Source organism: Bos javanicus, chromosome 19 (genome assembly GCF_032452875.1).
Source record: "Bos javanicus breed banteng chromosome 19, ARS-OSU_banteng_1.0, whole genome shotgun sequence".
In the NCBI taxonomy this organism is placed as follows: domain Eukaryota; kingdom Metazoa; phylum Chordata; class Mammalia; order Artiodactyla; family Bovidae; genus Bos; species Bos javanicus.
In genome coordinates this window covers 36,419,943-36,443,634 of record NC_083886.1, presented here as the reverse complement: position 1 = coordinate 36,443,634, position 23,692 = coordinate 36,419,943, and the positions used below count along the sequence as shown (strand labels likewise).

The 23,692-nt window shown below is 54.2% G+C and overlaps 1 protein-coding gene across 12 annotated transcripts in view; it reads left to right on the top strand.

Moving 5' to 3' along the window:
• The window catches only part of MPRIP (myosin phosphatase Rho interacting protein), a 92,989-nt gene that overhangs the window by 6,367 nt on the left and 62,930 nt on the right, over window positions 1–23,692 (top strand). For all 12 annotated transcript variants that reach the window (XR_009731337.1, XR_009731336.1, XM_061391293.1 and 9 more), the window contains exons 2-3: window positions 16,398–16,475; window positions 18,683–18,748. Coding sequence is in view for 10 of the 12 variants with exons in the window: in XM_061391293.1 (XP_061247277.1) it covers window positions 16,398–16,475; window positions 18,683–18,748 (144 nt within the window). In the remaining 2 variants the exon portion in view is untranslated. The remainder of the gene's footprint in view (window positions 1–16,397; window positions 16,476–18,682; window positions 18,749–23,692) is intronic.

Sequence of the window (23,692 nt, the reverse complement as noted above, 5' to 3'; positions counted from 1 at the left end):
GACACCTGCTGTGGGGAGCGAGTGGGAGCCCAGGGTGGGTGGTGGGGGCACGTGGAGGTGGGGTGCCTGCGTCGGGCACCACCCTCTGTGTTTGCTCAGTGCTCTGCGGCTGCCTCCTCGTTGCTTCCCCAGCCTTCTAGCCTGCTGCTTGACCTTTCTTTCTGAGTTCTTGTTCCCTTGCCATGCAGAAGGGCTACAATGGAAGACCTGTGTTCTATTCTTGGCACAGACCTTGCAGGGTGACCCAGAAAGGTCACCTGTGTTCTCCTGGCCTCAGCTTCCCACCTCTAAAGCCATTGCCCACATTTTGTTCTCAGGAGTGGTCTAGTTCTCTAACGGAATGGATGGAGAGTACTGACCAGGCCTGTGAAGGCCACCATCTCCCTTTGTGGTAATTAATATTCCAGAAAGGATGCCAAGGGCCTCTCCTGTGGGGAACAGCCTTTGTTTGGGCTCTCTCCAGATCACTGGCACCCTGATGCTGTTTAGCTTAAATAAATTTGACTTGGAATACTTATCTTTAAGTTGTTACCAAGTTGCCATCTAGACGTGAAAAAAGAGCCTTGAGCCAGGGAGGAGAGGCTGGAGGGAACTGCGCTTCTGCTGCCTTCACCCTCGTGCTGTGGGCGGCCGGCAGGACACGGGGAGGAGGGGGAGCGCTGGGGGCTGGTTTCGAAGCAATTAATCTGAGAAAACAGGCTTCCTTTATCCTTGAAAACTTACTCTCTGAGCATCACTTTCCCATCTGAGACAACATGGTTGAACCAGGTCAGCAGTTTTCAAACTTTAAATTGCAGCACCTTTTACTCAAAGGAGTCTCGTACAGAAGCACGTATGAAGCCGGAGAAGTGACATGGTTCTGGGCGACAGGCGGTTGGCACGTGGCCTCTCAGCCGTTTGTTTGTTTCTCACACATGGGCCCTCCAGTTGTTTCTGAGAGTACGAGGGGCAGGTTTGAAGCCTCTGCCTGAGATTTTGTGGTCCCTTTGATTTTAGCAGTGAGGGCTCTGTGAAGCGGTCTGGGCTCTTTCACAGCTGCCCTGTGGCTGGGACCCCCAAACGCCCAGCTCCACTGATCTTATGTTCTCACTTCCTTTGGGGGCAGGAGAGCCAGAGGCTTGGCATTTTGTCTCTGGAGACTGGACTAGACTCTTCCAAACCACTTGCTGGTTTCCTCAGGGTCATCCCAGTTCACATGAAACCATAGCCTGATTCTTGCCTGAAGCCTGTAACCCTTCTGGCTCCTTCCTCCCCTCGCTCAGCTTGGTGTGTGTGCTGTGCTGAATGGTGTCCTGCCCCCAGGCTTGGGGTCAGCTTGCACTGAGGGTGAATGGACAGGCCTGTGCAGTCCTCCTGAGCCTGCGTTGCCCTGGATCCGGTGTTGTGAGTACCATGACCTCCTTCCACTGTCTTCAGCTGGGGAGGCGAGCAGGGCTGGGGGCAGCATGGCCGCCTATGGAGTAGGGACATGGAGAACCGGTCAGGGTTAGGTTAGATCAGCCTGAGGTCACTGAGCTGCCTAGGGATGGGCTGTGTTCCACCTGGTTCCCATGCCAGCTTATATGCTGCCAGGAGCCCGGCCTCCCTTCTCCTGGGAAGACCACTGTGACTTGTTAACCTGTTAAGGTTTCAGTAGGAGGCCGAGGTCTGCAAACTAAGTTGAAGCTGTTTAATGGACTTCTAATTCCTACCCCAAGGAGAAGGGGCCTGAGGGGCTGGTTGATCCCCCCACCCTTAAGCAGGTGAAGGATTGTCCCCGTTAGCAGATGGAGCCACTGAGACCCAGAGAGGTTCAGCCTAGGTCACAGGAAGGCCAGTGTGGAGTTTTCAGAGTTCTGTTTGCCCACTCTGTCAGAAAGCAAATGTTAACCTTTCTGTCAGAGACAGGGCCTTGCCCTGACTTGGATTCCTTAGTTGGTGGGGGGCATAGGAAGGGCAGAGCATTTCGCAGGTCCTAACATCTCAGCTTTGGGGTATTGCACATCTCCTGGACAGGCTGCTGGCCTGTTGGAGTGACCACACCTTTGGTGAGCCTTGAACGGGAAGCACTGTTTTCCCCTGAGGATTCCGAATCAGGAAGTAGTTGTGTCCTTGATCTCCAGATCCTAAAGCCCTAGTTGGAACAGGGAGACTCCATGTTCTCTCCCCTCCCAGTGTCCTGGTGTGCAGCTCAAGGGGCCAGGCAGGGGAGCAGCTGCTGAGAGTCCCAGGAGAACCAGAGAAAGAGTCCAGGTCCCCCGGGTGCTACTCTCAGAGCCTCTCTCTACCTTAGCTGGCGGGTCTTCTGCTTGGGGACCGCTCTGACCTACAAATCTGACACAGTCCCACTTTTAGTTCACACGTGCTCGGGTAAGGGAATGGGAGGGTTGAGGACAGGGGCTTTCAGCTCGGATTTGGGTCTTATGCTGCTTAAGCAACTTAGCAACTTACTCAGAGTCTAAGTGTCTGCATCCTCCCTCTGAAAATGGGGGCTGCAACAAGACCCACGTCTGGGTGCCTGTGAGGATGGGGTTGCAGGAAAGAGCAAGCCTCAGCTCTGTAAACGCCTGAGTGTGTGGTGGGCACGTGGTGACCCCGAGAGGGGACCCGCCTCTGTGATGAGATTCTGCGGCATGGCTGCCCTCAAACTCTGTCTGTCTACCTGGTGCCCACACAACAGAAGCCCAGGCTGCCCCTCTCTTGTGAGCTGCTTGGCACCACTTAGCAGCTGCCCTACATCAGCCCCTAGGGATTGGAAGGACCATAGTCCGTTTGCTTGTGTGGGTTTGATTTTCAGAACATGTTTAAGTATGAAGAGTGAACCAGTTTTAAGAATTTTTAGAGTATAAGAAGCGAAGAGGCAGGGCTCCCCTGGTGGTTGGTGGCTAAGACTCTGTGCTTCCATTGCACGAGGCACAGGTTCTGTCCCTTTAGTCAAGGACCTAAGATCCCACATGCTGCTCTGTGTGGCAAAAACAACAATGACAAAACTGGAGAGGCCAGGTACGTTGGACTAAGACCTACCACTGGAGGGTGTGGGCTGCTCCAGAGGCCAGCAGCCGGGACAGTAGGCACCCCTGAGCACCTGCCGAGCCCAGAGAAATGCACACTGTCAGTCCCAGGAAGGGCAGTTGTTTAGTCGAATGGCAGTGGCACGCCCCAATTTCAGAAGTCACTTCGTGTGGAACTGTCTCAGTTGCCGTCAGCAAGGTGGCAGAGGGTTAAGAGAAGCTGCTTATCCTTCAGGTGCCCCTGGGAACAGTTGTCTGGGAATCCAAGCTTGTGCAGTGGGCCTGGGTGAAAGGGCCGGAGGAGCATAGAGAGCAGCAGCCGGGCCTGGTACTGAGTCGCTGGGCAGTGAGCAGGAGATTGGCCCAGGCCCTTGGGTCACCAGCTTCGATAACTCGCCTCAGCTGGCAGGTGGGTCCTCTGGCTTTCTCCCCCACTGCCCCACATCCTTTAGGGATCACACACTCTTTCAGGGCGTGGAGCCTTCTGCCAAGGGCACCCTTCTGTGGGGTCTAAATGAGCAGACGTGGCTCCCTGTGAGAGTTTGCAGTCTAGCTTGTCAACAGGCAGGTGCCATCTCGGCAGACAGCCCGTTGACTCTCATCCCTACATCTCCCTTCCCTCCTGGAAACCTGTGAGCTTAGGGTTTTCTTCCTGGGAATGGAGCCAGCGTACCGGCCACATAGGCGTCTCTGGTGTGGTTTTCTATACTTAGGTGGAGGAGTAGTTGATGTGCTCTGGGATTATTTTCTGTGGCAGTGGTGGGATTCAGAGCTGACAGTAATTGCTGTGTGCCCAGCCACTGCTAACTCATTTACATTCACGGCAGCCTTATGAATTAGACAGATAAGAAAACTAAGATGGAACGAGGTCCTGGAACTTGCGCAGACAGTCTGACCTGGACCCTCCTCCCAGGGTTCCCAAACGGACCTGAGTGGGTTCAGGCCAGCCTTCTGGACCTTAGGTCTCTGGCCCTGTGTGGCCTCTGGCCCCTCACGTCTGGGACCTGCCCTGCTGGAGTGTGTGTGTGCTGGGAAGGGCGGAGTGGAGGCGAGGCTTGGGCTGAACTTGTTACATTTCCTGTCTCTCTCTTACTTCCTTTCATCAGACTCTCCTGTCCTACCTGTCACTTTATAGGAAGCACTGCTTTTTGAGGGACAGGGTGTGACTTTTTCCTGCAAAACCATTGGCTCCAAAATTTGTCCCATGCATTCCTCCCTTTGCCACAAATGGCGTCATGTTCCAAAAATCCTGTGGCCACGGGCTCCTAGTCAAGCCCAAACAGGGAAGGGGTTTTTTAAAGTGTTCCTTTCCCCTCTTCCTCCAGCTGCTGCAGTCCAGGGAGGAGGCCTGGGCACGGACTGGACTTGTAGGGCATGTGTGTGGGCAGAGGGGTGAGCAAGAAGCTGAGCTGGGGAATGAGGGGTGGTGGCCAGCAGGCTGGTGGCTGCGTGCCCTCCCATCTCGGGGCCTGGGATCCAGTGAGCTCTGTATGTGAGTTTTTGGGTTTTTTTTGTGGTAAAATTCATGAAATGTAAAATTAATAATTTTAAAGGGTACAGTTCACTTGGATTTAGCACATTCACAATATGCTAAATTCACCAGTACTCTGTAATGTAAACATCTCATCACGATATGCTAAAGTCACCAGCACTCTGTAATGTAAACATCTCATCACACCAAAAGAACATCCATTACTACTGAGCAGCTTTATCCCACTTCCCACCCCCATCCTCAACAGCCACCAGTCTGCTTTCTGTCCCTACAGATTTACCTATTCTGGATATTTCATCAAAATGGAATTGTAGAAATTGTCACCTTTTGTTGGGCTTTTTGCACCGAGCATGTTTTCAGAGTTCACGCGGTAACACGAAATCAGTGTGTATTGCTTGTTTCTGGATGAATATTGCATTCTATGGCATAGAACATTTTGTTTATGTCTGTCTGTAGATGGACACTTGGGCTGTTCTGCCTCTGGCTGTTGTGAATCGTGCTGCTGTGAACACACATCTGTCTGACTCCTCAGCTCTTTAGGGTGGAGACTGGCTTGTGGGGGTATTGCTGGGTCCCGTGGAGATCTGCTGTGAGCTGCACTGGGAAGCACCTCATCGGGCACGGGCCAGACCTCAGCACTGTGGACAGTGGGGTGCAGGGGCAGAGATGGCATGGGCGGGCGGAGGAGTCCAGGATGAGGACCTGGAGGGGCTGTGCCTGTGTGCAGGAGCAGCCAAGGCCACCCCCTGCCCCAACCTCCGTTCCCTCCTGAAGATCCTGTTGAGCAGGAGCTAAGCTGGGGCTTCAATGTCCTGGGGTCGGGGGCCATGGGAGCTGAAGGCCAGGCGATGCAGGGAGATGCTGGTGCACCCCTGAATGGCGAGGTGTTGGGAAGCTGCTGGGAGCTAGTCGCCAAGGGACTTGGGGTCAGTTAGACAGCTGTTGTTTACTTCTTTGATCTCTCTTAAAGGATTTTTAACAACGGTCACCAAAAAGGGGAAACAACCCCAGTGTCATCAGTAAACAAATGTGGTCCGTCCACACAACGGAATGTTATTTGGGCATGAAAAGGAGTGAGACAAGCACCCATTATAGCACAGCTGAGCTTAGAAAGCATACAGTGAGTGAAGTCAGGCACAGAAGACCATGTGTTACCTGATTCCGTTCGTGTGAAACGTCCCTATTAGGCAACTTTGTGAAGACGTAAAGCAGGTTAGTGGCTGCTGGGGACCCTGGGGGAGGGTGTGTGGGAATGACAGCTAAAGTGCATAGGGCTGCTTTTCCAGGGTGACGAGCTGTTCTAGACTTGATGGTGGTGATGGATGCAATACAAACCTGAATTTGTATTGAATTTTACACCTGTTGTACAACAGAGGAGTTGTATGGTACGTGAATTATGCCTCAAAAAAGTATGTTGTTACAAAAATAACCCAAAGCCATTATTATCCCCATCTCAGTTTTGGTTTCTGCTTGTTGTTTGGTCAATAAGTCGTGTCCGACTCTTTTGCGACCCCGTGGACTATATATAGCCTGCCAGGCTCCTCTGTCCATGGGATTTTTCCAGGCAAGAAGACTGGAGTGGGAAGCCATTCCCTTCTCCAGGGAATCTTCCCAACCCAGGGATCAAACCCACATCTCCTGCTTGGCAGGCGGGGTTTTTGCCAGGAAAGAGCCACCAGGGAAGCCCAGCCCACATTTTGCCAAGCCATTATTTGACATCTTTGTTTCCTGTATTTCTGTCATTTTTGGCTTGGCATTTGCTGCCCCATGTGTAGCTAACGCTGCAGATTCCACCTCCGTCCTCTGCTCCATCCTAGTTACCCCAGGTCCCCAGGAGCGTGTTGGACTGCCACGGCATTGGCCTTGCTGTGTCGCACCCACGTGTGCACATCTGCACACACAGCTTGGGGCTCGGCTGTGGTCAGGTGTGTGGCAGCAGTGTGGATGTGTTCTGTGCTGAGAGCAGTTGGCGTTCGGGTGATTGTTTCATTAAGTATTTATTGTCTCTGCCTCTGTCCTGTGCTACTTCTGATTTGGCCGCAGGGTAGGCCTGTCAGAGGATTCTCAGGCTTAGAGCTCTGAGGAGGGCCCCAAAGGCTCCAGCCGCCTGGCCGTTTGGGATGCGCCCCCCACCCCCCGGGAACCCCACTCTGTAACGTGCTCCCAGGGAGGGGGCGGCACTGTGTGAGAGGCTCTGCTGCTGCTGGGAGGAGCGTGGGGCTCCTCACATGCCACCTGGCCTCCCTGACCTCCATCTCTGCCATTGGCCTGTGCTTGCTCCTCACAGAGGTCTCTTCCACATCCTTCCTCGCTGCTCCCTGCTGCCGAGGTCCTTACCCTTAGCTCCACGATTTGTGTCTTTGTCTCATTGTAGGTATTCTCTGTGGCTCTGTTGTCTTTGCAACCTGACTTTTAGCAGCAGAGATGTGTAAACTGCGTTTCTTGTAAGTTTCTTTCTTTAGGGCCATGTGTCCTGGTGTAATTAGTAGGCTCCCTGCTCATTTCCCAGAGTGTCCCAATTTGGATGCTAAATGGATGGAGTTGCTCTACTTATGAGGCTCTGCTTTTTCTGGGCGGAGGTGGGAGCCCGTGCTTGCACTTCTGTCTTTGTGTGCACAGATAGGAAAGACTCCTTCTGAGGAAGAGCCTCATGGCCTCTGTCCGCTCCCTAAACCCCTTCACAGCCCTTGGTGCCTGGCCATGCCAGGTGGACAGCTCCATGGAGGGTGGCTTGTGGTCCATCCTGTGGTGAGCTCCTTACAGGGACCACGAATCAGGACTCCACGCAGATCCCAGGCCTCAGGTGGAGGGATGTCTGGGGAGGCCCTAGTGACAGGGTCAGGACTAGACCCCCAAGGAGAATACCCACTGGGTTCGTGCATCCTGCTGGGGTGGCGCCAGCTTTACTCCTGGGAGTGGCTCACTGATGTGGCCTCGGCCTCGCCTTGTCCCGCCCTCGCCTCTGTGCGTCCAGAGGTTAGAGGCACGATACGGGAGGTGGCCTTGACTCACACTTGTTGAGACACTGCGGTTTCCTTGTATGTGAGATGAGGAAGAGTGGTACAGAGTGCGTGAGTGAAGTGGCTGGTGCAGTGACCTGCCTTGCAAGTCGTGGGTGTTGACTGTTGGCACTGGGGAGTAGGACGGCTGGGTAGCAGAGCAGACTGAAGGGCATCTCGGAAAGCCTGCCCACGCGCCCACTCGATGCAGCGTGCATCCTTAGGGCCACTCACCTTGTGGCTCCCTTTTCTCAGAAGCCACACTTTCTTTCACCCTAGGTCCTGATGGTGTTGAATCGGGTGCAGGGGCTGCCCCGCGATTGTGCTCGTCTTGGCAGTGGCCAATGATCCTCTGCTGGCTTTCAGAGGCAGATGACATGCCCGGGAAGCTCATGCCGGCAGGTGTGCCCACGTGGAGGAGTGTAGTTTGGGTCTGGAACTGAATGGCCGTAAAGCAGCAGGACAGTGTTCTCTGCTGAGGGCTTGAGACCCTTGGACGTGTCTTAGAGACGAGTCCCAGCACAGTGGCCCACGATGTGTTGGGAGGAGAAGCCTGAGGTGGGATCTGCAGGGATGGCTGACCCGGTTGCCCTGGTAGGTTTGCTCTAAGTGAGAAGCCCACGCGCCTGGGGTCTTGCTCTAGTGGCTTGTGGGGGCGTGTGCTGACCCAGGTGTGGGTCAGGCAGGTGGGACAGGCCTCCCGCTGCGGTCTGCCTAGATGGAGTGTTCTTTCTCAGGTGGCCGGGACAAGGTGAGGGCGAGGCTTCAGGCTGACCTGGACGTGTGCCCACATTTTGTGTTACTGATTTACCTCCACATGTCCCAGAAAAGACAGGCAACCTCAAAATCTCCTGTGATTTACATGCTCATAAAGATAGCCAGACAGCTGCTACCCAGGCATCATTTCTCCTTTTGGAATAGAAATGCAGAAGATATCGAAAAACCTGTTTGCTATGAGCGCATGGAAGCGTTTCCACAAAAACTTGGGGAGAAGAAGAGCCGGGAGCCAACCTCAGAAGCACTTAGCTTCAGTCTACAAACATCCCATCCTCGGAGCATTCGCTAGATCCTCACCTCAGGCCTCTGTGCAGCTCCTCATCCTCCAGCTTGGCCCAGGAATGCCCCTGAGCTGGGACGCTGGCCCCCACAGTATGGGTCTGTCTTCAAGGCTGTGTGGGACCCCTATCCTTGAAGAACTTTCATGAGGCTGGTGCTTGGAGCTGACATGTCCAGCCTTGTGTGAGGGTGCCTGTGTGGGGTTCGCATGCTTTGCCCCGCCTGACTCAGGCATCCTGGGGTCCCCTCCGGGCTGGCCTTGGATGCTCTACAGCCCTCCCTTCCACGCTGTTCTGGGGCCGTTCGCGTGCCAGGTCCACTCGGGCTCATTCCCCTGAGCACTGCTGGCCCTAAGCCCCGCCCCGGTTTGGTTTGAGCTCCAAACCCATGCCGAGTTGCTGCTCTGTGCTGTCTCTTTAGGCGCCGTGTCTGGCTGTGGGATTGCCAGGGAGGAGCAGGGAGACGAGTTCTCTCCACGTGTGGCCGCCTGGCTGCTCCTAGAGTGCCGGCTTTCCTTTGTCGTCTCTGCTTTCTGTCAGGGCCACCATGGTGCACGTGGTTTTGGTGGGGATTGGATTCAGGAAAGGGAGGACATTTGGAGGCCAGCCTGTCCACGTGCTCCTCAGCTCTCAGCTTGTCCCTTGGTGTCGGGGATGGACAGGTTCCTCCTGGTGACTGGGCTCCGTGTGTGGAAGGTAGAGGTGTGGCCTGGGCTCACCCTGTCCTGGCTCGGAGGCCTTGCAGCAGCACCTGGAGGACAAGTGGGGAGCAGCTGAGTGCTGCCTCAGTGTGTCCACTGACTCACGTGTCAGGTGGCCCTGCTTTGCACTGGGCGCCTTGCTGAACAAAGGTGGGATGTGAAAGCAGAAGGGCTGGAGATGGCGGGGGGGGGGGGGGGGCTTGGAGAAGGGCCTGGGGGTAAGCAGGGCTTTGCTGCAGGGTGGGGTTTCCTCTCTGCAGAGGCCTGTGTATGCAGAGCCCCGAGGCCAGAAGACAGTTTTCTGTTCATGGGAGGTGTGAGTATGGGCACAGCTTGGAGGAGGGGAGCCCCAGTAAGTTCTCGGTGAGCAGCTGGCTCTGGGCGGTTACTCTACTTGAAGGGACCTGCGTAGAGACGAGGGGTTACTCCTGCCCATGGAGGAGAGGTACTTGTGTGGGGGGCCTTTAGGATGACAGGGGTGGGAAGGTGGTACCCGCATTTCTGCATGGATGGTTGTGGGTGCCACACTGTGGGATGTGTCTGCTTTTCTTAGGGCCCCTTGTGCTCTGGGACAGGTGAAGCTGAGGGGGACAGAAGAGCGAGCTTTGCAGCCTGTCAGAAGTCTCTAACAAACGTCTCCTTTCTTTGAGCCTCAGATGGGCCCTGTGAAGCTGAGAGCCCAGCACGTAATGCCTGGACGCCGTAGGGCTGGTTGTGATTGGACAGCTGTGTCCAGAGGCCTGGATGTGTCCCACTTGGCCTGATGGAACCCAGGCCTGCCCCGGGAGGGTGGTGCAGGGGGAGGGGGATGAAGAAGCTCGCGTGGTCCGGTCGATAGCCTTCAGAAATTGCGTGTGCCTGTGGCCTCAGGAGAAGCTGAGGCCATGGCAGGCTGCTTGGCCTGGGGCTGGCCCCTGTGGACTGCAGAAGCCTTCGTGGCTAAACCTCTTTGCTCTTGGGTTGCAGTGGGTCCTCTTCTGGGGGGCATATGCCTGTGTGTGTGGAGCAAGTATCCGAAAGTAATAGGTTTTTGGTTTTTATTTTTAATTAAAATTTTTATTTTGAGACCATTGTAGTTTTGCATGCAGATGTAAGATACAATCCAGAGAGATCCTCTGTATTCTTTACCCAGTTTCCTTCAGTGGCTGCATCTTATGTTAATAAAACTACAGGGCATTTCACAGTCCTCCTGTCCTCTTAACTCTGCTGCCTCCTTAACTCCTAGCAGCTGCAAGTCTGTCTCCATGTCTAGAAATTCCATATTTCAGGCATGTTGTGTCAGTGGAATCGTACATCACGTAACCTCAGGGTTAACTTTTCCACTCACCCTAATTCTCTGGAGACTCATCCAAGTTGAGTATTATCACCAATTGTTTCCTTTTAATTGCTGAGTAGTATTCCGCAGTGTGCATGGATTAACCACCCATTTGCTGAAGGACATCTACATTGCTTCCAGGTTTTTGTTGGCCTTTACAAATAAAAGAGACAGTAACCACTGACATACAGTTTTTGTGAAGTGTAAGCTTTTGTTTCTCTGGAATGTGTCCAGGAATGCAGTTCCTGAGTTATGTTGTAGTTGGGTGTTTGTTTGCTTATCTATGGCTGCTCTGGGTCTTGGTTGCTGTGCCCCAGCTTTCTCTAGCTGCTCTCAGCGGGGCTCCTCTTCCTTGCAGTGCTTGGGCTTCCCATTACTGTGGCTTCTCTTGTTGTAGAGCACCGGCTCTGGGTGTGCAGTTGTAGCACGTGGGCTCAGTAGTTGTGGAACGTGGTCTTCGTTGCCCTGTGGCATCCAGAATCTTCCCAGACTAGGTATCAAACCCATGTTTCCTGCATTGGCAGATGGATTCTTATCTATTGAACCAGCAGGGAGGTCCAGTATTTCATTTTTTTTTTATGATTATAAGTAGTACTTTTAGAAAATACTTGTTTTGCTGTGCTGAGTCTTCGTTGCACCACGTGGGATCTTCGATCTTCGTTGCAGCATGGTAGCTCTTGGTGCGGCAAGTGGGATCTAGTTCCCTGACCAGGGATTGAACCTGGGCCCCCTGCATTGGGAGCTCAGAATCTTAGCCACTGGACCACCAGGGAAGTCCTAGTATTTTAACCCTTTTCTCCTTCCAGGATTCTGGCGACACAGATGTTAGGTCTTTTGTTACAGTCCCACAGGTCCCTAAGACTCTGTTCTCTTATTTTTCAGTCTGTTTTCTCTGTGTTGTCTGTGCAATTTCTGTTCTTTTGTTTTCCAGCTCACTGATTCATTCCATTGTTCCCATCTTTCTGCTTTTTGATCCCATCCATTGAGCTTTTGATTTAGTTATTGTATTTTACAGTTTCAGAATTTTCACCTGGCTCTTACAGCTTCTATTTCTTTGCTCAGGCTCTCTGTGTTTTCATTTATTCCAAGCATGTTCATAATTTCTTGTTGAACCATGTAGCATGGTTGCTTTAAACCTCCATTAGATAATTCTGACATGCCTGACGCCCTGGTGTTGGCATCGACCTTCCTGGTTCTTGGTATCATGGTGATTTTTCAACCTGGACAGTTTTGTGTCACGCCAGGTGACTTTGGGCTGTGTTTGACCTTTCTCTTTCAGTCAGGTTTTTCTAGCACTGCCCAGCAGGGGAAGCAGGGCTGCTGCCTCCTGCCTCCTCACTGGGCTCCGTGGACACTTGAGGCAGGAGGTGCGTGGTTGCTGCCATAGGGGGCGGGGTGCAGCCCCTCAGGTGTCCTCCTCGGATAGCAGGGAGAGGGAGGGGACCTTTACTGCTGGGGGAGCAGGGCAGTCCCAGGCCCCTGCCTGTTGTCCCAATACCTCACCCTACTGAGTAGGAAGTCTCTGGAAGTCTGGCCTCTGCTGGGGGAGGGTGGGAGTGTGGTGGTGTCTCTTCTGTCCGACTGGGGTAGGCTGGTTACTCTGGAAGAGTTCTCTGTTTTTCCAAGTTGTCCCTTCCCTGGTTCTTCGACTAGGGAGAGCCTTTCCTGAGGCTTTTTCTGTCTGTGCCTGTTGGGGCTTCTGTGTGGCCTTTCCTCCGGACCCTGATCTGGGACAGTGAGGCCGGAAGAAACCCAGGCTGCACACCTCCCGGCGGTGCCTCGGCTCCTGAGTGCCCAGCCCCTCTGCAGCCTTCTCTCCCGCTTTTCAAGTCTCTTTAGGTTTGTCTAACATACAGTATCCAGGCTTTTATTTGTGCTTAGTGGGAGGCATAGGGACGTTACATTCACCCCATCTTGAAGCAGAAATGTCAAGTGAGCATTTTCGAAAGGGCTTTGGGCTGAGGAGGATGCCACAGCCACCAGCAAGCAGCCTCTTCCCAGAGGTCAGCGGAAGTGCAGCCTCTGGTTTATTGGTGTGTGAGGCGGGGCTGAGTTTAATGGAAGGGAGAGAGGCCCAGCGGGTGGTCCCAAATGGTGACTTTTGCACAGGGACTGGACCAGTGGGCTTCCTCCCTGTGGCCTGCTTGAAACAGAACTCCCAAAGTCCCATCCTTTGGGCCCTCAGTATCAAGAAGTTACCTGCTTCTCCTGTCCTCCTGCCCCTTAAAGTAAACCCCAGTCACCCAGGCAGAAAACAGCAACAAAACTACAGGCCACTAGGAGTTTCTAGAGCCCACTTCCTGTGCCAGCTGCCTTTGGGGTCACCAGAGTCTGTATGTCAGGTCACTGGGGGCTCCCAGGGGAGGTAGGCAAGAACAGGAGGGATACTGCCCTACAGAGCTCTGGCTTGTGGCTTGTAAACCTCTCCTCTGGGGACAGAGGCTGTGCGGGGCGCTTCTGGACTCGCCGGCACGGCCAGGCCAGCTGTTGCCATTTTTAGACCCTCTGAGAAACATTGAGGGCGGCAGCTGCAGGCTGGGGCACCCTTCTTGTGGACCGAGGGCAGGTGGGCATGTCTAGCTTGAGGTTCCCCGAGGAGCAGGAGGCTCAGAGCGCGTCCCCGGGCGCGGCTCTCCAGGCTTGCGGAAGGGGCTCCGGGCCTGGAGGCCTCCCTGAGAGGCGCTGACGGCTGAGGGCGGGCGGCAGCTGAAGCGGCCCTGCTGGTGGGCGGGCTCCTGCCTCTGCCTTCGCTTCAGCCGTGCCCATGATCGCCAGCGCTCCCCTCCCCAACCGCCGCCTCCTCACAGGCCATTTGTTCCCGGTTCGCTTGCTGTGGACTGTGAACCCATGGAGGGGGAGCAGTTTCTTATTTATTTCTGCTTCCCCACTGCCTGACGTAGGCCTTGGTAAATGATTTTTTTTTAATAGCTTTATTGAGATGAAACTCACATACCATATATAGTTGACTTATTTAAACTGTGCAGTTCAGTGATTTAATGTATTCCCAGAGATGTGCAGCTATTATCACAGTCAGTTTGAGAATGCTGTCATCCTCCCAAAAGGAACCCTGTTAGCTGTAGCCGTCACCCCCGACAGCCCGTCTGTCCCCTCTGTCCTGGGCAGCCCCGGCTGCCCTTTGTCAGTAGGGTTTGCCTTGGTAAACGCTCCTGCATAACACTGCCCACTTACTGGGCTGCTGCAGCCCTTGTCTCTTGCCTCATGCCCTCCTCTGGCCCAGCCTTCCCACCTTTCAGGACGCCCTACTCACCCGGGTGGGGTCTGCTTTGGGGTGATTCGTATAAGGAAGTCACACCAGATGAGGTGGTGCTGGTAGGCTCGCCGAGGAGATGTTCGTTGAGTGAATAATGATGCTGCTTGCAGGCCAGGTTCTGAGGGCCCTGGCCAAGCCCATGTCTCTCACTGCCCCTTTGAGGAGAGGACAGGTAGGTGTAGCTGACAATGTGGTCACCCCAAAGCCCTGGAGCCAGAAAAGGGGAGGGTGGTATGTGATGGAAGCCAGACAGAAACTGAGGAGACATGGCCTTGGGCTCTAACCTCCTGATGTCACAGGCCAGAGACCTGCACCCATGGCCATGGTGGGGAGTCACCTGGCTGGGGTACAAGGGGTCAGCCCCCAGCGCCAACCCGTCTGTCCTGTGTGTGCATCTCCCAGTGGGGCAGAGAGGCCGAGTGTGCTTGTCTGCCTAGGGGACGGCTGGGTGCCTCTGGTGCTTGCTGAGAAAACAGACCTCTGTTCTCTTTGCTTCTGCTTTCCCAGGCAGTATTTCATCCCACATACTCCACAGTCCTTCTGGGCCATGTCCCTCTAACTCCTGGTTCCCTGCCAGCACCCACTTCCACGTTTCATCAAAGCCCGTCTTGCTTCCTTCCTTCAGCCTACTCCATACCCCATGCCCGAAACCCCTCTTTCTGTTCACAGGGAGAAGCCAGTGCTTTCCCTGGGTTTCAGGGCCTTGCAGGAGCCTAGACATGCTCACCCCCACGCTCTGTGACCTCTGGCAATTGACCTCCCCTCTGCGAGTCACAGATTCTACAGCTTTTCAAAATGAGTTGATGTGACAAGGCCTCCCAATATGGAAATGTTGAGTAAAGCGCATGCTAAGAGGACCCTAGAGTAGTCTGTGTGTAGACAGCAGGCGGAAGGTTTGGGTTTTGATTTGTTTTGCTGTTTGTGCCTCAGCTGCCGGTTCTCAGGTCTGGTGTGGCCACACAGGGAGGTGGAGTCTGGTGTCTTCATCCTTTAACCCCTGTTGAACACCTACTGCCGGGGTCTCGGGGGAGGGGGCACTCTTTGGATGTAAGAAATACAAAACTAGCCATCATTTATTAAGGCTTTTTAGGCCAGACTCTGTACTCAGGTTGTTTTTTCCCCTCTCTTATACAATTTTTCAGATAATTGACATACCATAAAATTAAATTCAGTCTTTTAAAGCATTTGTTGTTCAGTCCCTAAGTCGTATCCAACTCTTTCGTGACCCCCCGAACTGCAGCTGCCAGGCTCCTCTGTCCATGGGGTTCTCCAGGCAAGAATAGGGAGTGGGTTGCCGTTTCCTTCTCTAAAGGACCTTCCCAGACCAGGAATCAAACCTGGATCTCCTGCATTGACAGAGTTCTCCTGTCAAGAATTCTCGACAGGAGAATTCTCTGTCAATTCATTGATAGGGCCATCAGGGAAGCCCTTTTAAAGCATACAATTTAGTAATTTTTAGCATAATCACCAGTTCATGCAAATAACTCCACTGTCTAATTCCAGAGCATTTTCATCACCCCCAAAGAAACCCCACACCTGTTATCAGCCTCTCCCCATTTCCTGCTCCCTCGACATCCTGGTAGCCACTCACCTGCCTCCTCTTTCTGTGATTTCCTTATTCTGGTCCTTTCATGTAAGTGGAATCATGTAATTTGCGGTCATTTGTGTCTGTCTTCTTGACTTAGCATAAGGTCTTTAAGGTTCAGCTGTGTCGCAGCGAGCGTGTCAGCACGTCATGCCTTTGTATCGCTGGATGCCGTTTCAGTGAATGGATGGGCCACATTTTCCATCTGCTGATGGACACTGGGGTTGTCTCTGCTCTTTGGCAATTGTGAATGGTGCTGCTGTGAACATTCACATCCAGGTTTTTATTTGAGCACTTGCTCCCAGTTTTCTTGGGTTTGTGTACACCTAGGAGTGGGATTCTGGGCCATAGGGATTTTAAGTGTAACCTTAAAGTGAGTGAGGAACTACCAGACTGTTCCCAGCGGCCTTGCCATTTTCTTCCTGTGCTGGGCTGTGTTTCACCAATCCTCACGTGAGATTCATGAGGTGCAGATGCACCTGTTGTCATACTTACTTTCGCATGTGAAGATGAAACTGGAAAGGTTTTCAGCAAGGTCATGCAGCTGGCGAGTTGGCAATTCTCTGGCCATGCTCGTGGCGATGGCTGAAGCAGTGTCTCTGCTCCCAGGCTTTGTGCCCTCAGGACGAGGGCCTTTGGCCGTGCTGGTCACAGGCTCTCCCTGGTGCCAGGAGCTCACGTGGTGATGAAGAATGTGACCCTGGTGGCTTGATCAGGAACTTGTGGGGCAGTGTCTACTCCTAGGAGCCTTGTGTTCTCCATTTGTCTGGACTCCTGCTGGGTTTCATGCTCCTGTCTCCATAGCGGGCGCTCCCGGCCTGCTGGAGCCTCTTGCTCCCCAGTGCGTGTCCTGCTGGGAGTGGGTGCATGTGTGGAGGGCCTGGAGCAGAGGTGGATTCTCTTCCAGGGGACACTTGTCAGCTTGGCATCAGCTTGCCCATCGAACCTGTCCAAGGTCACTGATGACCGGCCCTCCTTCTCTCCTCTAGGCAAAGCCCATTTATGGCGGCTGGCTGCTCCTGGCTCCAGACGGGACGGACTTCGACAACCCAGTGCACCGGTCTCGGGTAAGGACTTCAGAGTGAATTCTTGGGGGAGGACTCACCAGAGAGGGTGTTCCGAGGCAGATGGACTATGGGAGGAGGGAAGTGAGCTGTGGGTCCTAGGATGGTAGGATCCACAGGAAACCCTTACTCAGTGAGCTTGCAGAGCCCACAGGAACAGCCTCAGTTACACATAGTTGTACCTCGCCTTTCATTCAAAAGAATGCTACCTGTTCTGTGAGTCAGCTCTAGAAACAGTTAAATGGAAAAGGTCAGAGGGCAGTTCAGCACATGTTTGCATTGTGCTCTTTAGGTTCCCTGTTGCTTCAGTGCTGGGGTCCTGCTCCTGCAGCCCATCTCTTCTCCTCCTTTCCTCCCCAGCTGGGGGCTCAGCAGATGAACACAAGTGAAGGGAGGTGGCCTCCAGGGCCCACTTGGCTTCTGTCCCATCTCTGCTGGGCACCCAGCCCCTGGGGGCCGGGTTCTGCTGAACACAGGCTGCTGCTCAAGCAGGTGAGAGAGGAGCAGGGAGATGTCAGACCAGCAGCAGCCCAGTCAGTGCTTATTCCTCTGTCAGAGGTCCCCTTGGATTTGGCTCCAGCTAGAGTTGGCTTTCCTCTTCCACGTATCCTCCTCCGGGAACTGCTGCCCACCCCTGCCATCCCCTGATTCCGGAGGGCTTCTTCCCCCCTCTGGGTCTCTGCTGCCCCAGCCTGAGTGTCACACTCTGGGATGGGGCCGTGGTACCCGTAGAACATGCCTTGTATCTGGGGTCTTCAGGCTTCCTCTGGAATGGGTTTTAATTTTAAAAACAACTCACAGGAGCCTTCGGAGAAGGCAATGGCACCCCACTCCAGCACTCTTGCCTGGAAAATCCATGGATGGAGGAGCCTGGTAGGCTGCAGTCCATGGGGTCGCTAAGAGTCGGACACGACTGAGCAACTTCACTTTCACTTTTCACTTTCACGCATTGGAGAAGGAAATGGCAACCCACTCCAGTATTCTTGCCTGGAGAATCCCAGGGATGGGGGAGCCTGGTGGGCTGCCGTCTATCGGGTCGCACAGAGTCTGACACGACTGAAGCGACTTAGCAGCAGCAGCAGCACAGGAGCCTTGGGAATATTTCTCGGGAAGGGCCCAGGTGGCCCAGCCTTCTGCAGGCCCTCTTGCAAGGCCACATGAGTGCCCTGTGCCTGCCACCTGGGTGTGAAGACCACGGGGGCTACTATGTTCAGTGGCTGCAGTAACTGGGGGGCAGCTCTTTCTCCTATTTTGTATTTAGGTCACTAAATGGCAATAGAATTGCCATTTCCAGCTTCTGATGGGAAAATCATTATTATAAATGATATAATTCTGGTGCAAACTAAAGAGCCATGATATTTTAGTTCATTCTTTTTTTTTTTTAGTTCATTCTTGTGGCCTTATTGCCAGTAGAAGTATGAATTTTGCTGGACTTGTTGAAGATAGATTATGGGTCTTCGTGACGAGCTCTGAGATCTGGGGCCCAACAGTCTCATGTTCTAGACACGCCCCCTGCCCCCACACATTCAAAGGGAGGGCCTTTCTATCCCCATGTCAGTGCCATTGGGCTTCCATCAGCCCCGGTGGCCTGGCCTTTGGGTAGAGGGCAGGGAGAGGCCCCTTTTTCTGGTCAGTCCCTCCCTGGATATCAGAACCATTCCCACTGGTTGCCCCTCCTCAGTTTTGATTTTTGTTACTTCTCTCCTCCTCAGTGAATCTTGGAGCCTGGCTCACTTTCCCCTTTCTTACACTCCCTGTGGCTCACTGGAACAACCCTTTTATATCACTCTTCCAGATGTTCCCAGAAGTGGGGAATCAGTGCCTAGCAATTCACAGGTTATCCCATAATCAGGTCAGGTAATTCAACAAATTATGAACGCACACGTATTGTAATAAGCTCTGTGCTTGGTACATGAGGAATAGAGAAAGTTGATCCGGGCATGGCTCCTGCTCAGGAGAGCTCGCAGATTGAAACAGACCAGGCAGCTTTTTCAGCCTCAGTAACTGGAGACATGCTGGGTTTGGGCCTCTTGCTGGCCCAGTCCTGACTGACGAGGCCCTGCTCTTCCACCCCGGGGCCCCGGAAGTGGAAGCTGTGCTGCCCGCAGGCCTCAGCGGCAGGCCTGTCACTGAGGTGACAGCCTCAGGTGCAGGGGCTCCGCGTGAGGAGGCAGCCAGAACCCTCCCAACTCCTCTGTGTTCTGTTGCAGAAATGGCAGCGCCGGTTCTTCATCCTCTACGAGCACGGCCTCTTGCGCTACGCCCTGGACGAGATGGTAAGTGAGCTCTCCCATCCCACTCTGCCCCAGCCTTTGCCAGGCCTCTTCAGCTCTGTGCTCTCACTGCGGCTTCTGCTCCGAAGCCTGGAGTTTTGAAGCACGTGTGGCAGCTAGTTGCAGTGGCCCTTAACAGCCCTGACCTTTGCTTTGAGGTACCTTCTATGGCCATGGGTGAGAGTCAGTGGTGAGGGAGGAGGTCCTTTCTGTTTAGGGAGAAGGAGCCCCTCAGTAAGAAGTGGAGGGGCTGCAGGACAGGTGGGTGGGGTGGCCCTGTGTGGGCCTGTGCCCGCCGGGCTCTGCAGACCCCCCTACCCTGGCCCAGGGCTCCTCTCAGGTCTGTGGCTGTAATTGGTATCGCTTATCCGATTCATTGTTCAGAGGCCTCCTGGCTACGGGGTTGGTGTTCCTGTCGCTAAGTTGGGTGTACAGGCCCCGTCCTGTCCTGCCATCTGCCTAGTTTGCTTCCTGGGCTGGAGGGATATTTACCAACCTGGTGCAATATTCTGGCTTTTCTTTTCCACTCATTTTGTCTCCTGGCCTTTTCTCTAAAGGAGATGGTCTGTCCTGACTAATCTGAAGTATGACTGAATTCCAAAACTGAGTACCTTTTCCTATCCATTGGAACGTGTGAGTGTGTGTGCGCTCAGCGTTTTTAATTGGGACGGTTCGGGAACGTCCATTCACACATGTAGCACGGTGGACCCCACCCTTTCAGAGTGCATCTGCTTGCTGCAGGGGTGTGAGCAGAGGACGCCGCAGTCCGGTGGACACGTGGATTTTTGGTGGTTGTCACCACGGGTGCATTAGCAGGTCATCAATGCTGTTTCCACGTGGGGGGTCCTCATCATTGTGATGCCACGTGGTCACCGTTTTGTTTACAGGACACGTTAACGGGTCTGATATCTAAGGATGCAGTTGATAGGTATGGCACTTTGTTCTGTGTCGACTAGTGCCTCGTTTCCTTCTAAAAGAGAATTTTCTTTTTCTTCTTTCTTTCTGATGAAGATGTTTGTCAACAAGGATGGGCTGCAGGGGCTTTGCTGTGGCCCCATCTGTGTCCAGAGCAGCAGGAGGTACTGGGGTGGTGGCACTGTGGGGGTTGGGGTAGAGTAGAATTTGCTGGTGGCAGGAGCAGGCGAGTAGATTCACCTGGACACACACGTCCTTTGGTGACTGCACTGCCTCGTGTGTTCTCCCAACCTGGCCATCACCCCCGCAGGCACCCTGAGATGGGAGCTGGGCCCGATGCATGGGGGTTTACTTTGTCCTCCTTGTGTCTGGCTAACTGCTCTGAAGTCCTGCGAAGACTGACCATGGGGAAGGGGCCTCGGAGTTCGCTGGATGACTTCCAGGCAGGACTGCACCATGAACCATCCTGAAAAACAGTTCCTGGACTTGGCTTGGAGACTGATGATTTTGATCAGGAAATCTTTCTTTAGGTCCAGCTGGGGTTTGGTACAGGCTGTGGTCTCTTCAGCTCAGCTGCACAGCATGAGGGCGGCCGCTGGGTAGACACGCAGCGCACACTGGTCTGAGAGCTGGTCCTGCATGGCCCCACGTGCCCTCTACACTCGCTGCCGCCTGCCCGTCCTGACATGCTTGGGCAGAGGTGGGGCGTGCTGCACTCAAGAAGAAGGAAACCCTGGAAAAGCAGGGCTGTGGGGAAGGTGGTGGGTGCCAAGTGGAGGAGTTGGCCCTGCTCGTGGGTGAAGGGATTGGCTGGTGCTGCTCTCAGTGCAGGCGTACGGCCCCTCCAGGGGTAAAGGAGCGTCATTTCTCCGTGTGCCAGGGAGCGGTAGCCGTTGTGTTGAAGCACCTGTAAAGTGACATGTTTCCTTGTTGCCTTAGGAAAGCCCCCATGGTGGATGTTCTGAGAAAGCCTCTGGAGGCTGGCATTGTGGGGCTTGCAGGGCTGGAACGGTCTCTCCAACCCTGTGGTCTGTGTCAGGCCCTTTCTTCACAGCTGACTCCTGCCTCCACCTGGAGTGGGTGGCCACGGCGCCGAAGTTGCTGTGCGAGGCCTCCAGGGCCGCACGGCAGAGCTGCCGTCCTGAGGCTCAGCGGCGCCAGGTCACACAGGCGCTGCTAGACCTCATGGAGGCCATGTGCCGCCAGACAGTGTGCAGTGCCCAGGACGGCCCTACAACCAGTGCCAGCCCAGAGACCCTGTGTGGCCTGGTCAGTGGCTGGCTTATGTCTTTTTAAGAGATTTAAGCATGTTTGACTTGCTGTCATCTCTGTTCTTACAAGGTTCAGAAGGACTTCCCATGAGATTTCCTGGGAGTGGGGGAGGTGGTGGGGCGGGGTAGCCTGCTGGCTGGGATGCTGTGTGCCAGTGGAGTAGTCCTGGGCTTGTTCTTGCTGTTGGGGGGGTGGGGGGCGGTTTCTGTGGGGTGTCCTGCACATCAGGCAGCTGCAGGGCCAGCAGAGCTGCTCGTGTGGCTCACAGCCAGGGAGCAAATGGGCACCTCTTCTCATGGCTGCTCAGGGCAGTCAGACCTCATCCCCACCCCGGCCCATGTAACAGCCATCTGGTTGTTGGTCTCCAAGAGCAGCAGCTCCACATCCAAGCACTAGCTAGGCCTCCAAGATGAGAGGAGCAGGGCCCTGGCGAGAGCAGCAGCTCTGAGCCACCCCCAGCCACTACTAATGTGCCACCGTTTCAGAGTTTAGTTTTGCCCCATCCCTTTCCAACTAATCTACTGCATGTAATAAATTGTAGCATTTTATGGCTAGGCCCTTAACACTTAGTCACAGTTTGTTCAAATTGTTATTTGGGCTTCTACATTTACCGTATTACTGTTTGTTTTCATTTGCTTAAGTGTGGTCTAACAAACTGGCTTTTTTCCCTGTGTCCCTAGGCCCCCGATAGTTCTTGGTCCCCCTCTCTGCACTGTCTGACCTGGGGTCTGGGAAGCACAGGTCCTGTCAAAATTGTTGAGTTGAAATCATCAACTTTTTAAGTGCTTTGCTACAGGACTTCTGTTAAGCACGGGGAGGAGGTGGGATCTGGGTACTCCTGGGGGAAGGATTAGGTGTGTACTGCCTTGAAGCTCTTAGTGGCTCCTCGGCAGAGAGAGAACACACTCCAGAGGGCTCAGAGCACAGGTGGGGACTCCGAGTGAGAGGGGACTTTGGTCCCTGGAGGGCTGCTTGGAGACACCTTTCTGTGTGGGGTCTCCTGCTGGGTCTGGGGCCTCAGGCTAGTTTGACTCCAGAGGTGACTGTTGCCTTTCTCTTCCAGGCAGCTCTGAGATGGGACTAACCTTCGAGATCACTTTTCCTTTTTTGGGAAATTTCTTTCTTGATACACCCACATACCCTGTAACTGGTGGGTGTGGAGGAGAGGCAAATTGCCCAAAAAAGGAAAAAAAATTTCCCAAACGCAAGCAGAGGTGAGGTGGGCTCAGGGCAGTCTCACGGACAAGTGGGAGCCTCAGCAGTTGGGCTGGGCCTCTGGTTCTTATGGAGAGGACAGAGGGAAGAGTCTGGAAGCCCAGCCGGCTCCCCCTCTCCTCTGCCTTTGTTTCTGCCCCTATGCTCTGCTGTTTCTGCGTCTCTGCCCTTGAGCGGTGGTGCTGGGGTCACTAGAAGGCTTTCCTGGGGGAGCTCCCCATCCAGAGGGGAAGCAGCCCCCAGTCTCAGGTGAGGTTGCTGGGCAGTGAGACTCGGGGCGAGGGGAGCCTGTGGCCAATGGGCTCTGGGAGCCTGTCTCTTGATTTCATTTTCTCTTCCTTTTCCTCCTGGAAGCCAGGCAAAAACATTTGTTGTTGTTGTTTGCTTTTAAACTATGGTAAAATATATGCAACAAAACGTACCACTTTAACAACTACAGTTGGGCAGCATTAAGCACACTCACACTGGTGTGTACCCACCACCACCACCCCTCCACCCCTCTCTGGAGCTCTTCCCATCTTCCTGGGCCAAAGCTCTGTCCCCATTAAACCCTCACCACACACCCTTCTACTTCCTGTGCCTTTGGATTTGAGGACTCCAGGGACCTCCTGTAAGTGGGGTCATGGTACTTGTCCTTGTGTGTCTGGCTTGTTTCACTTAGCATATGTCCTCAAGGTTCATTCATGTCGGAGCACATGATAGAATCTTCTTATCTGGAAGGTCTGATGCAGTTAACTCTGCTCTGAAGCGAACTGGCCATGGGTCTCTCCTCTGTGATACCTGTGGAGAGGCTGTGCCCATGCTTCCCCGGCAGGTGTGTGGAGTCCTCCCACTGTGTGCCCTGAGATTCCTGGAAAGGCAGCCCAGACCACAGCTATGCTGAGCTGCCTTCACGGGGGCCGTGCTGCTGGCTCCTCAGTGTGTGTCACACCCCAGTCGTGTAGTGGGGAGAGCTCTGGCAGCCCTCATGTGTCTTGCTGGAGGGCAGCTGTGGGCTCATCAGTCCCCTGGGCAAGGTGCTCCAGCCAGAAGAGTCACCTCAGGGTCTGTGCTCACGGGCGAGGCGGTGGCTTGGTCTGAGCACTCCTCAGAGGAACTGAGAGCTGCTGGGCTGTGGTTCTGCCTCCTTTACAGTTTTCTTCCTTAGGACAGTCCTGGAGGATGCTTGATCCCGGGACCTTTGCCTACTGGGTTTTCCATGCGTTTGGGCCCCAGGGCAGAATGGGGAGGGACTCAGCTTGGCCCGCTGCCCGTGGGGACGCTCCCCTGCAGCCCAGTCTCCATCACACCCCTGCATCAGAGCCTCCAGATTGCAGGGCCCAGGGACCACAGTTTCAGTAGCCACCCCTGCGACATGAAGAGGCACAGGCACCAGAGCAGCCCTGCTCTAAGTGCTGGCCCTCCCTCCCACACCTCCCCCGCTCCTGGAGCTTTCCCAGGCAGACTGATTATTCTGATTCACTGGCAGCCATGGTGGCCATCATGTCCACAGCCATGGTAGGAGGCCATGTGGCCACAGGAAGGCCCCTTTCATGGTGAAGCACA